Source organism: Anolis carolinensis, chromosome 6 (genome assembly GCF_035594765.1).
Source record: "Anolis carolinensis isolate JA03-04 chromosome 6, rAnoCar3.1.pri, whole genome shotgun sequence".
In the NCBI taxonomy this organism is placed as follows: Eukaryota; Metazoa; Chordata; class Lepidosauria; order Squamata; family Dactyloidae; genus Anolis; species Anolis carolinensis.
Genome location: NC_085846.1, coordinates 11,582,080 through 11,595,179, shown reverse-complemented (window position 1 = coordinate 11,595,179; position 13,100 = coordinate 11,582,080). Strand labels below are relative to the sequence as shown.

The 13,100-nt window shown below is 40.6% G+C and overlaps 1 protein-coding gene across 1 annotated transcript; it reads right to left on the bottom strand.

The window, feature by feature from the left end:
- Nucleotides 1–2,803: 2,803 nt before the first annotated feature.
- On the bottom strand, nucleotides 2,804–13,077 carry slc39a2 (solute carrier family 39 member 2). The gene is made up of 4 exons (XM_003223881.4): nucleotides 11,557–13,077; nucleotides 10,148–10,278; nucleotides 8,655–8,708; nucleotides 2,804–4,556 (listed from the first exon to the last, which is right to left on the bottom strand). The coding sequence occupies exons 1-4, from the start codon at nucleotides 11,669–11,671 to the stop codon at nucleotides 3,960–3,962; spliced, it is 897 nt and encodes a 298-aa protein (XP_003223929.2). The 5' UTR covers nucleotides 11,672–13,077; the 3' UTR covers nucleotides 2,804–3,959.
- Nucleotides 13,078–13,100: the final 23 nt, after the last annotated feature.

The following is a 13,100-nucleotide window of genomic DNA, read 5'->3' as shown; positions in this document are numbered from 1 at the left end:
ACCAGTTTACTAGCAGTTATGATTTTTGGGAGTTGAAGGCCAAAACATCTGGAGACCCACAGGTTGAGAACCACTAATCTAAGTGGATGTTCTTCATCCCATGTAGCTTAAAGCAAAGCTTTGAAGCAATGCTCCTCTGCCATCAACTTAGCTGGACTGGCCACATTGTCCAAATGCCTGATCACCATCTTCCAAAGCAGTTCTCGGTGTCTTGGCATAGACACCGATAACTGGGAAGCCCTGGCCCTTGAGCACTCTAGCTGGAGATCCGCTGTGACCAGCAGTGATGTGGAATTTGAATAGGCACAAATGGAGGGCAAAAGGCAGAAAAGTGCCAAGAGGAAAGTGCATCAAGTCAACCCTGACTGGGAAACCCATGTCCTCACTGTGGAAGAACATGTGGTTCAAGAATAGGGCTCTACAGTCACCTACGTACTCATCGCCAAGATACTACACTTGGGAGACCATCATACTCGGACAACGAGGGATTGCCTAAGTCAGTAAGTATGTTTCTTGAAATTGTTCCACCACAGATTCCATTTCTCATGCCTTTCAGAAGGCCATGGAAATTTTCTACAAACTATCAATACAAAACTGCCAGTTTTAACACTTTTCTGGGAATTTCTAGATCCTTCAGCATGTCTCCATAGTTAGCTTGGCCAGAATTACACTGGAAGACCTAGAAATTCCTAGAGAGGTGAAGACAGATGTGTCATATTTTAGTGAAACAAATCTTTGTGTATTTTTGCTATTGTAATTTGAAGACTTCTATATTCTTTTCAGATGTGGAACATTGTGAGAGGTGCCCAGAAGATCAATATGCAAGCAAAGATCAGGTTCAATGTATTCCCAAGGTTATAACTTACTTATCCTTTGACAAACCTTTGGGGATAGCTTTGGCTGTTTCTGCTGCTTTCTTTTCTCTGGTCACATTGCTAGTGATGGGGAGCTTCATCCAACACCGCAATACTCCCATTGTGAAAGCTGACAACTGGAACATTACCCGTATTATACTTTGTTCTCTACTGTTCTGTTTTCTGAGCATCTTCTTATTTTTCGGGCAGCCTGGAAAGGCACTCTGTTTTCTGCGACACACTGTGTATGACATCCTTATCTCATCCACTCTTTCATGTCTACTGGGGAAAACCCTCACTGTGCTTTTTGCCTTCAGGGTCACAAAACCGGGAAACAAGATATGGAAATGGGTAGTGAAGACACTAGGAATATCAGTCCCTATTGTCTGCTGCCTTATTCAAACTGGTTTATTTGCTGTCTGGCTGACAACCTCTCCTCCGTTTCCAGAATTTGACAAGCAGTCTCAGATTGAACAGATGGCAGTGTACTGCAAAGAAGGTTCCACGGTCTTCTTCTACACTGCCAATGGCTACCCGTGTCTTTTGGCCATCATCAGTTTAACCACCTCTTTCTTTGCCAGAAGGTTGCCCAATGTTTTTAATGACACCAAGCGGATTGTCTTTAGCATGATGATGCATTTCAGCATTTTGGCAAGTTTTGTTGCAGCCTGTCTGAATGCAGCGAGAAAATATATGGCCCCAGTGGCAGCCTTTTCTATCTTAATATTTAATTCGGGAATACTGGCTTTCATCTTTCTTCCCAAAGTGTATATCATCGTATTGAGACCTGAGCTGAACACAAAGGCACAGCTAGTAAGAAAAAGGAAATATGTTACTTAATTCTTTAAGAAAGGTTTTCTATGCTTACCAAACATACCAGGCATGGGCACACTTTGGCCCACCAGATGTTTTGGACTTCAACTCCCACGGGCTCTAGCTCAGCTGGTTAGTAGCCAGCTGCAATGAATCACTACTGACTGAGAGGTCATGGAATCGAAGCCTGGGTCAGATTGAGCTCCTGACTGTTAATAGCCTAGCTCGCTGCTCACCTTAAGCAGCTCGAAAAACAGTTGCATCTGTTGAGTAGGAAATTCTAGCTATCACTTATGCAGGGAGGTTAATTTAACTTAATTTATGACACTGTAAAAACTGCCAGCAGTGTGCAGAAAGGAATGAGGAAGTACTACCATCAAAGGACTCGGTGCCACAGCGGACGATGAAGCGGCAACTCCCCCTGTGGCCAGAATCAAGCATACCCTCATGAAGGTGGAAGTTGGAAAAATGTTAAATTGCCTCTGTGTCTGTCTATATGTTGTATGTCTAATAATGGCATTGAATGTTTGCCATTTATATGTGCATTGTAATTTGCCCTGAGTCTCCTTCGGGATGAGATGAGTAGAATATAAATACTGTAAATGAATAAATAAATTCCTAACAGCCTCAGGCCCCTTCCTTTTGCAGATAATATTATTTTATACAGAGAATATTATGTTTAATTATTGGGCATTACAGCAGCACAAATCTTCCCTCCACTTTATTCTAAGCCAGGGGTCCCCAAACTAAGGCCTTTGGGCTGGATGTGGCCCTCCAAGGTCATTTACCTGGTACCTGTCCTAAACTTTAGACTTAGGGTTGACCTAAGTTTGAAACAACTTGAAGGCACACAACAACAACAATCCTAATTTTAGACTATTTCATCGTAGTTTGGCCTTCCAACAGTATGAGGGACCGTGAACCGGCCCTCCACTTAAAAGGTTTGAGGACTCCTGTTCGAAATCTACGGGGAAGGCAGAATTGCCTAACTGTTTTGTATATTGTATATTGTATATTTGTATATTTGTATATAAAAGAATAATGAAGTGAGATGGTTTGTGATGCAATAACAGATTTTGTGAATTATATCTACATGTTAGAAAAAAAATGCTTTCTGAAAACTAAAATTCAACACCTTTGACAAATACCAGATATTGTATTTGTTGTCAGAGGAACTTGCAAATACAGATGGGAAGGGTCTTGACCACAGATACATAAACTGAAGAAGCTATCACAAATGCACAAAGAAAAACAGTGAACAACATTACAGAATATCTTATTAATTGATACACCTAAACATTAGGAAAAGCTTTCTGATGGCAAGAGCTGTCCGACAGTGGAGCACATTGCTTTGGAGCCTCCTTGTTTGGAGATTTTAAAATAGGGGCTGGATATCTATCAGGAGTGCTTTGATGGTGTATTTCTGCATGGCAGAATGGGGTTGGACTGGATAGTACTTAAAGTCTCTTACAATTGTTATGATTTTAGGTGTTCAACTAAAATAAGTAACTTTGTCAACCATTGAACAGTTCATTAAATAACTACTATTGGTGTGATTGTGTCTGATCAGCTTGGTTGTTGATCACCCAACTTAAGAGGACAGTTGATTTCTGTCCCTGTCATTCTGAAGCCGTACAGACTATGTACCCCACATGACCATGACCCAAATCTCCACTGCATGGACAGGCTCCCTTAAGTTTAAGGTGGGTTCAAGGGATCAATTCCTTAGGTCATGCAATGTAGATTATAGGGTTCAATGAGACCTTTCTATTGACACACTTAGGAAATTTACAGTTTTAAAATAATTTAAGGATTTAAGAAAGGAAAGGGAAAAGACAAAAACTAGCAAATTCAAGTAGAACAAGAAGCAAAGAAGAGTTAAATGACAACTGGTCCCTATGCAAGGTAGCCATTTTTGTGTGTGTCAGGAGCAATTTGAGAAACTGCAAGTTGCTTCTGGTGCCCAGGGGATGCCCAGATGTTTTGATGTTTTACCATCCTTGTGAGAGTCTTCTCTCATGTCCCCGCATGGGGGCTGGAGCTGACAGAGGGAGCTCATCTATGCTCTCCCCGGATTTGAACCAGCAACCTTCAATTTAGCAACCCAACCTCCAAGTCAGCAGTCCTGCCAGCACAAGGGTTTAACCCACTGCACCACCATGGGCTCCATTGCAGTCTCAGATCTCTCACCAAGACATGGAGATACAATGGTGTCTGAAAGGTGCGAGCTCAGGAGAGCCTTGAGATGTAGCTGTCAAATGTTTCTCCAGGCATCACAATGCCAACAATCTTTTATGCCCAAATGGCAATGACGGCCATGACACAGAAGCCTAGGCTAATGAAGAAGAACTTGGTGAGGGGACTTTCGTGTGACCGCAACTCGTATGGAAGAATCTCCAGGAAGGTGACATAGAGGAAAGTTCCCGCTGCCAATCCTTCCAGCACAGCTTGAGCCAGGCTGCTCCCATCACTATTGGAAAGTGAGACGCCGATGCCCACGCCGATGCCAGCTGGAGACATCAAAGCAAAGACCACCAGGTAAAGTAGTCTCCACCGGACCTTGGTCCCGCTCTGCACCAACTTCAGTGACAAGCTGAAGACCACAATGGCCTTGTGAATGAGCACTGCTAAACAAAGTTGAATGGCTGCTGTTATCTGCTTCTGAACTCCAATAGCTAGGCCTTCAAAGACTGAGTGGAAGGACAATGAGAGGAAGAGCACAAACGCCCGCAACGAGCTGTGGGCTTCTGGAAGGTCCTTGTGATTGTCTTGACTTTCATGGTCGCCGTGGGCATGAACAGCCCGGGGACAGCAATGAAGAACCACACTCTCGATAATAAACACGAGGAAGAAGCCGAGTGAGATTATCAGCTCGCCAAAAGGGTATCCCTGCCATGGGGAGGAAACAAAAAGGAAAAGAAATTGAAGTAAATAAAATGAGCCTTAATTTGCAGTGTCATAGCCATGCTAGTTTGTTACACTCAAAAAAGGAAAGTTTTATATCACCTAGAAGGCTAACAGATTAAATACAGAATGGTGTTCTGTGCATCTGATGAATCAGATACAGTAGAGTCTCACTTATCCAACGTTCTGGATTATCCAACGCATTTTTGTAGTCAATGTTTTCAATATATCATGATATTTTGGTGCGAAATTCGTAAACACAGTAATTACTATGTAGCATTACTGCGTATTGAACTACTTTTTCTGCCAGATTTGTTGTATAATATGATGTTTTGGTGCTTAATTTGTAAAATCATAACCTAATTTGATGTTTAATAGGCTTCTCCTTAAACTCTCCTTATTATCCAACATATTCACTTATCCAACGTTCTGCTGGCCCATTTATGTTGGATAAGTGAGACTCTACTGTAATATTACCCATGAAAGTCTATGTGATAATGTCTTAGGGCCCTTCAACACACCGATTTAAGCCAGAATATCAAGGCAGAAAATCCCACAATATCTGTGTTGAACTGGGTTATCATATATTCCAGTTCAAAGCAGAAAATGTGGGATTTTATTCAGATGTGTGGAAGCGGCCTTAGTTTTCAGGATGCACAAGATTTTCTGTTGGTATCATAAGATTATTTTGTTAGTCTGCTTTCTGTGTCTAGCCCAGTGAGTGCCTCCATCCATTGCTTTATTCTAACAAGTCAGAGCTACACAATTAATCCTGCATCAATAGAGAGGTTTTGGATTAAAGGGCTACTGATGTTTAACCAAGAACTTCATCATGTTATTTCCACATCCAAGGACACTTCAGGCTCATTTCAATGATGGAGAAGCACGGAGTCTATCACATGACATTGAACTACTTCCAGCCATCATGTGTTCCCATTCAGCATTGAAATGAGCCTGAAGGAGGGAACTCTCACCGTGTCTTTTGAGGTGCTACTGCTATTTGATCCACTTTTTAAGGCTAAAAACACGTGGGATGGGAAGTATCCTTCCTTGTCCTGTTTCATTGCTGCAAAGTGAGAAGGAACTGCTGCAGACAGAGAACAATTGAGAGTAGTGTTTGGCTGAGGATGTGGAGGCAGAAGAGAAAAAGAGAATTTTTTTGACTGAAAGAGAAGGAGGAAAAGCAGGGAGGACTTGACAAGCTTTCCCCCATGTGATGAATGTGAAGGCAGGTAACAAGGAGTCAGGAACGCTTTAAGAAAACAGTGGGATGGGAAGGAGTAAAAGTTTCACAGAGCCATTTGCAATCGATAAAAGGTAAAGGTAAGGTTTTCCCCTGATGTTAAGTCCAGTCGTGACAGACTCTGGGGGTTGGTGCACATCTCCATTTCTAAGCCGAAGAGCCGGCGTTGTCCATAGACACCTCCAAGGTCATGTGGCCGGCATGACTGCATGGAGTGGCGTTACCTTCCTGCTGGAGCAGTACCTATTGATCTACTCACGTTTGCATGTTTTCAAATTGCTAGGTTGGCAGGAGCTGGGGCTAACAGCGGGTGCTCATTCCGCTCCCGGGATTTGAACCTGGGACCTTTTGGTCCGCAAGTTCAGCAGCTCAGCGCTTTAACGCACTGTGCCACCAGGGGCCCCCTTGCAATCGATATAAATCTGTAAGTCCATGTGATCAAGTCACAAGTCTCCTGGTGTCAATGTTAAAGTTAAACCAGCAGGTGGAAGTCAAGAGCTTCTATCAGCCAAATTGTTTCCTGTTGTCATTGTTTGCAACACTAGTATTATTTCTGTTTTGTAGAAAGAAAAATATAGTTGTTCTTCAGTGTAAACAGAAACATGTAAAAACAAGTTCTGTGTACATGGAAGGTCTTACATGTGGGCATTGAGTGCAGCTGGATTTCCACTAACAGCTAACCTGCAGAGGGAAACATTTATGACCTTCTAGATCAGTGTTTCTCAACCTTTGGTTCTCCAGTTGTTTTGGACTTCAACTCCCAGAAATTCTGGCCATTGTAACAGCTGTTAGGAATTGTGGGAGCTGAAGTACAAAGCACCCAGAGGACTAAAGATTGAGAACTACTGTTCTAGGTGTTCTGAACTTCTGCTCCCAGAAGATCAGCTAGGTCTTGCCAATGGCAAGGGATTATGGGAGTTTCTTGGTTGTTACATGTTATGACTTTCCTCTCACAAAGGGGCTTGAAGTAATGTACAAGATCCTTCCATCACCGGTTTATTTTTAGAAGAGCCTTGTTAGATTCTTTACAGCAAGGGTGGACAACAATGAGAAGCAAGGGGAGTATATCACCTCCACAAGACACCATGCACCCACATACTCCTGCACACAAAATGTATGTTGTTTCATATTGAAATAGCCAATGGAAACATAGGAGGCATGCTTTTTTCAGACCCTGGGAGCACAAAAGTCATTGGTTTTGGAGACCTTGCAAGAACCAGGGTCATAGCCTTTGGAGACCTTAGGAGCATGAGAGGTATTGTTTTTGGAGACTTTGGGGGAAATAGAGGCACAGCTTTTGGACAGTTTAGGAGTATGAGAAGTATTGCTTTTAGAAATATTGGGATCACAAAAGTCATTATTTTTGGAGACTTTGGGAGTATGAAAGACATTATTTTTTGGAGACTTTGCGAAGATGAGAGGTATTGTTTATAGAGATGTTGGGAGCATGAGAGACATTGCTTTTGGTGACCTTGGACCACTTCAAGTCTCAAAGAAGTATTTTTTAGCAACAGGAAATGACTGGAAATCACCACACTTCCTATTTTAGAAATAGGCTTCTTCTGACCTAAAATGGCACAGGAAAGGACTTTTGGGGGCAAACAAATATTTGAACCTTTCCCCCCAAAAAATCAATTGACCTCTTGGGGGCCTTATGGACCACAAAAGGAGCCATGGTTGCATATTATCTTTGGCTATCCTTGATTTAGTAGTGATGGGACCAAATAAACTTCATGGAGACTTTGGATTTATGCCTCTGTAGTCTTAAACTGATCCTGCCTATGAAAGCAGTATTCTCATACTGCTTCTACAACAAAACTCATTGTCTTAGGGCCTTTCTACATGAGCGTATAACTCAGAATATCAAGGCTGAAAATCACACAATATCTGCTTTGACTGGGTTATCTGACTCCACACTGCCATATATTCCAGTTCAAAGTGAGCTAAGCATTTCCATCTGAATGTTATTCATTGATATTGTTTTACTGAATTCTTCAACCTAAAAAGAACAATAATCAATTTATTTAAACGGTTAATCAAAACCAAACAGAAGTAAAACCACAACAGATTTTCAGAACAGAACGATCAAGATAAGTCCTCTGGAGTTTACTGTGGTTTCTCTTCTGCTGCAGAAGTATTGTAACCACATGTGAGCAAGATCAGACAATTAAAACAGGTTACGAAACATACAAAGAACAAGATCATGATGCTAATCTCACTCCGATCTTGAAATTAAAGTTAAAAATAGTTCATCATCCATAACACCTTGCAGTTTAACTATAATAAACATGTTATCATTTTAACATCCACCAAGTTGAGTGTTAGGTAATGATTTACTAGTGATATAAATCTTCACATATTTCATTTTTTCATGTACAAATGTAAACATTTTTTCCCAATGAGTGAAACTATATGCATTTTCATGCATTTTTGTTGAATTTTCTTTTGGGCAAAAGAATTTATTAATGCGAAAAAACCCAAACCCCAAAAACTGGGTAATTTTGTTTTAAATTAATATAAAATATATACACATTTCTCCTAATACATCCAATAATGGATGCACTTTTGCCTTATACCCTCTATTTAGAAATATTTTTAAACATATAATTTCCCTTAATATATTCCTTTTCAGGGTTCACTTTGCTATTATATGCACATTTTGCATGTTTCCTAAAAGCAGAATTCACTGAAAAAAATGTAAAATTACAAATCACAAAAGATAACAGGAACTTGATTTCCATTGTTTTTAAAAGGTGTGAAATTAAATTTACATGATAATGAGACCAAATTAATTCCTTCCCCGTGTCTAAACTTGATCATATACTTCTTGACATACTTACATCAGAATCACCGTTGTCATCAGAGGTGGTATTCAGTTTGTTTGTGGAAACTCCCTGTATGTAAACATAACAGCAGAGTTAGACTGGTGCTGTAATGAAGGCAGTGAAAAGCTGTACACAGATTTAAAGCAATTTGGAATGTCTTCATAATCTAAATTCATCTCTTTCAATTGTGAGATCATTGCAAGTTGGTACTGAAATTTTATTTCAAAGAATGGTGTGTGCTTTTTTTTTTTTGTCCGAACCACTGCCCAAATTCACAGTATGCACGATCACAATGCAAAAAAGTAAGCAAAGGTGAGAAGTCAGACCTGGAAGCAAATATGATGTCAACTTAGATCAATCCAGTACAGTGTCACCTAATCTGACTTACAGTAGTTCTTCAGAGATTCCAGCGGAGAAGTTTCCAATTTTTTGTTACCTAATCCATTTAAATTTAGAAAAACAAATTGAGTCTCCCTTATTTGGAATTCCCAAATCTGAAATATTCCAAAATCCAAAGTTTTCCACATGAGTGGCTGAGATAGAGACACTTTTGCTTTCTTGATGGCTCAATGTACCTAAACGTTGTTTCATGCACAGAATAATAATAATAATAATAATAATAATAATAATAATAATAATAATAATAATAATGCTTTATTTGTATTCCATCGCTCTCCCTGTGGGGATTCAGAGCAGATTACAATGTAAACAGATACAGGCAAACATTCAATGCCTTGTTAGAATACAATGAGACCCACACAGGTAAAGGCGAAGGCTTCTCCTTTCATTTCCGGCTTTGGAGGCGGTGCTCATCTCTGGCTCTGGGGAGGCACTCTTCTCTGTTTTCAAGCTGAGGAGCCTGCATTGTCACCTCCTGGTTGTGTGACCTGTATGACTGCTTGGAGTGTCTTTATGCCTTTCCTGCTGAAGTGGTACCTATCTATCTACTCACATTTGCATGTTTTTGAACTGCTAGGTTGGCAGGAGCTAGGGCTGACAATGGGAGCTCACTCTGTCCCGTGGATTCGAACTGCCAACTTTCAGGTCAGCAGTTTAGCAGCACAAGGGTTTAACCCACTGCTACACTGCGTACTATGTGTATAAGATAAATATGAAACATATAGATAAATTTCATGTTTAGACCTGATTCCCATCTCCAAGATTATGTAAGTATTTAAGAAAAATCCAAAATATGGAACATTTCTGCTTGTACGCTTTATATAAGAGATTAAACAACCTGTACTAGAGCCTTCTTCGCAAGGCCAGTTGGTAAATATCATATCAGTATGACAGTCAATCCAAATCAGGTTTTATTCCAAATTTTAAAGTAGCTTGAGAAGTATTTTGGGATTAGGGTTCAGTACATTGGATGACTCTTGGAGTTGACCAGAAAGACTTCACTGTCCCACCAACACGGGGGTCCCCAACAACCAGTTCTTCCACTCAGCCATGGGCTGTTAGATTTTCAAGGAATATCTAATATGAGACACACCTGCAATGGCACTCACCTGTCGCTGCCGCTTCTTAATTTCTTCTTGAATGTCTCCCAAAGCATCGGCCACCATATGCATTAGGCAAGCACCCAGGAACACCCCAGCAGCAAAGCAGCCAATGCAACTAAGGATGCGCCGATGCTTCCCTAAAAGGGATGAAGGGAAGAGGGAAAGCTATTACATAAGATTCACATGTAGTTAGAAGCCAAGAGTGTCTATCATGTCCTGAAGAATTTATAGAGGTGACTCATCAGCTGCCCTGAGCTCCTGTGAGGAAGGTCAGATTAGGGATGGAAAGAATATTCAATAATACCCCAAAAATCACATGTGATTGTTTCACACAGAAAACAGATTTTTTTTTCTGCCAAGGAACTGTTCCTTTCTGCACAAAAAACATTTCCTTTGTGAGAATGGCATTTTTCTATGCAAAACAAGTATATGTGAATTCTGTGCAGAACAGGTCCTGACTTTTTCACAACAGGAAGAAAATGGTTTAAATGACTTGTTTCATTCTTCAAGAAAAAAATAGCATGATATAAATAATAGGAATTGTGTAAGTCCTTAAAAACTGGACTGCATGTTCCCGCAGCCCGAGCCAGCATAAATAATAAGGAATGGTGAGAGAGAGAGAGCATCTGTCCAATAAATAATTTGACTACTAAGATTAAGAATGGAAAAGAAGTTCACATCACTAAAAGATAACAATAAACCAAAAATCTAGAAATGTTTCCCCCTATCTTGAGTGCAGATAATGTAAGATATTTTTAAAAGAAAAATAAACGTGAAACTGAAATGGATTGACTTCTTCATTCAGGCTCAGTCGTTAGAACTTTGAATAGTCAATTTCTGTACATTGAACTATTTGAGTGCTGAATTGAGGTTGCTTTTTAAAATTTTGGACGATACGTATTGAGTTGGAAGAGTTCAATTGGGAAAACAGTAATTCTTTTTTTGCAGCTTGAATTATTTACCCTCATTGGTAAAATTCTTATACAGGCAGAAGTAATTTGATTATGTAAAAAAATAGTTATGGGGAAAGCTGATATATATTTTAATATGTTACAGCCGAAATAGAGGCATCCTATGTGTTGGAAGCTCAGCAGGGTCAGTCCTGCTTAGTACTTGAATGGGCAGCTACTAATGAATATAAAGTGCTACAGTTTGTAATTCAGAGGAAGCAATTGGCAAATCCGTTTCTGATTATTTCTCGCCTTCATGAGTCAATAGATGACATGAAGGCACACACACAAAATTGACCTCAATAATTCCAGTACCATGGACAGAACTTTTTGCCCAATGAAATACACATGGCCTCCATTTTGCAGTCTGATGTTTTATACTCGTAGTTCTTTTAGATAGATTACATCCAAGCCACACTTAAGACTGGAAGACCTCCCCCGTCATCCCTTTCATCAATTCCTCACCTCTGGCCATGTTGAATTGGAACCATTTGACTTGGGATGGGATGAGGCCACAAAAAAGTGTGATCACCAAAACGCCAGCCAGGCAGGCAATTTTCACGGTCAGCAATTCATCCATCTTTGCAGAGTTGGGTAGAAAAAGCGTGAAGAGGAAACAGCTACTGAAAAATCCTGTCTTGGGCTGATGTGTGTTTGTCTCCTTTCAGCTCAGACAGACCAGATAACTTTTCATAACTTGAATCCCATCTCAGAAAAATTTGCCAAGCTTGGCGCTCTTGTAGTTCAATAATCTTCCTCTTGAATTATTGGTAGAAGAAAAATGAGGAGAACAATTTTGTGCATGTGCAGTCTTCAAAAACTACGCATTGGCAAGATCATAAGCAAATAGATGTCTCAGTTGTAACCAAAGGTATCACTTCCTTCTTCCACTTCTGCCAGATTTAGTTAAGACTTCCTGCTACTGTCTTATTCCCATGTTGTTCTCCAGCACCCTACTGTTCCTTCTGTCCTTCCACTGGTCTTGACCAACCCTCCTCTTTCCTCTCTTCCTTTCACTGCTCTCCTTTGCTTGTGTCCATCCCAGCTCAGTTCTGTTCCTTGCCACTCCTTGGGAGCCTGCAAATAATAATCCCGATACTCCAAACCAGGAAACTTCACGCCTTCTTTGGTGCCCCAGCCCATTCCAGTCCCTTCATTATGTAAATATACAATGGCATACATAGTAAATAATCTGTGGGAGACTTTCCACATTAACGTGAGGTCACGAGGCCACAAGCAGGTAGAGTCATGGGCCCCACCTTAAGTTTCTGATAAACATAATAATTAAAAAGAGGAGTTAGTTGATCTAGCTCAAGATTGAGAACTGGCCTCCTACTGGTGGGTTGGGATCCATGCATGAATGGGATCAGTCCAAATGCAGCTGTAACCTGTTCTGGCAAGGGAAAGGTATGCCTTGATCTCCAGCTAATAGTCATTAAAACATTTAGTTTATATACGTACAAGCCACTCGTGGTCATGTGGAAATACTTTAAGTGAAAGATAACATAGCCAATCAATTGGAACAACTCTTAATGAGGGGCCAGTACAGAATGGCAGGTAGAACAAGGATGGGATATTCCAGGCAACAAGACCACGTTTCACCAAACCTGCAGAATCTGGCCAGGCCACAATCCTGATCCCACTTGGCTTCCTTTGGCAGACAACATCAAATCCAGTTTGACAGGCTGGAGAGCCACACCCAAGTGTCTCACATTACAGACCAAGATTTTAGTTTTATGAAGAGTGAAGAAATAGGTCCACATCCTGGCACCCCAGCTTCCTGAGTTACTTTGTTGCTGACACTGTTACCCATTTTCTGATAGTCTATGGGAAGTAAAACCCTAAGATGAGAGCAAACAAAAGCTTCTGTCAGTGGTTCTCAACCTTCCTAATGCCTCAACTCCTTAATACAGTTCCTCGTGTTGTCATGACCCCCAATCATAAAATTATTTTCGTTGCTTTTTCATAATGGTAATTTGGCTACTGTTAGGAATTGTAATGTAAATATC

Bases quoted from the DNA above. Each gene is read 5' to 3' on its own strand.
- slc39a2 (XM_003223881.4), bottom strand. From the start codon at position 11,671: ATGGATGAATTGCTGACCGTGAAAATTGCCTGCCTGGCTGGCGTTTTG. The intron at 10,279-11,556 runs GTGAGGAATTGA...CATCCCTTTTAG, and splicing joins CCAATTCAACATGGCCAGAG to GGAAGCATCGGCGCATCCTT. The intron at 4,557-8,654 runs GTAAGTATGTCA...TCCCCATGGCAG, and splicing joins ATGACAACGGTGATTCTGAT to GGATACCCTTTTGGCGAGCT.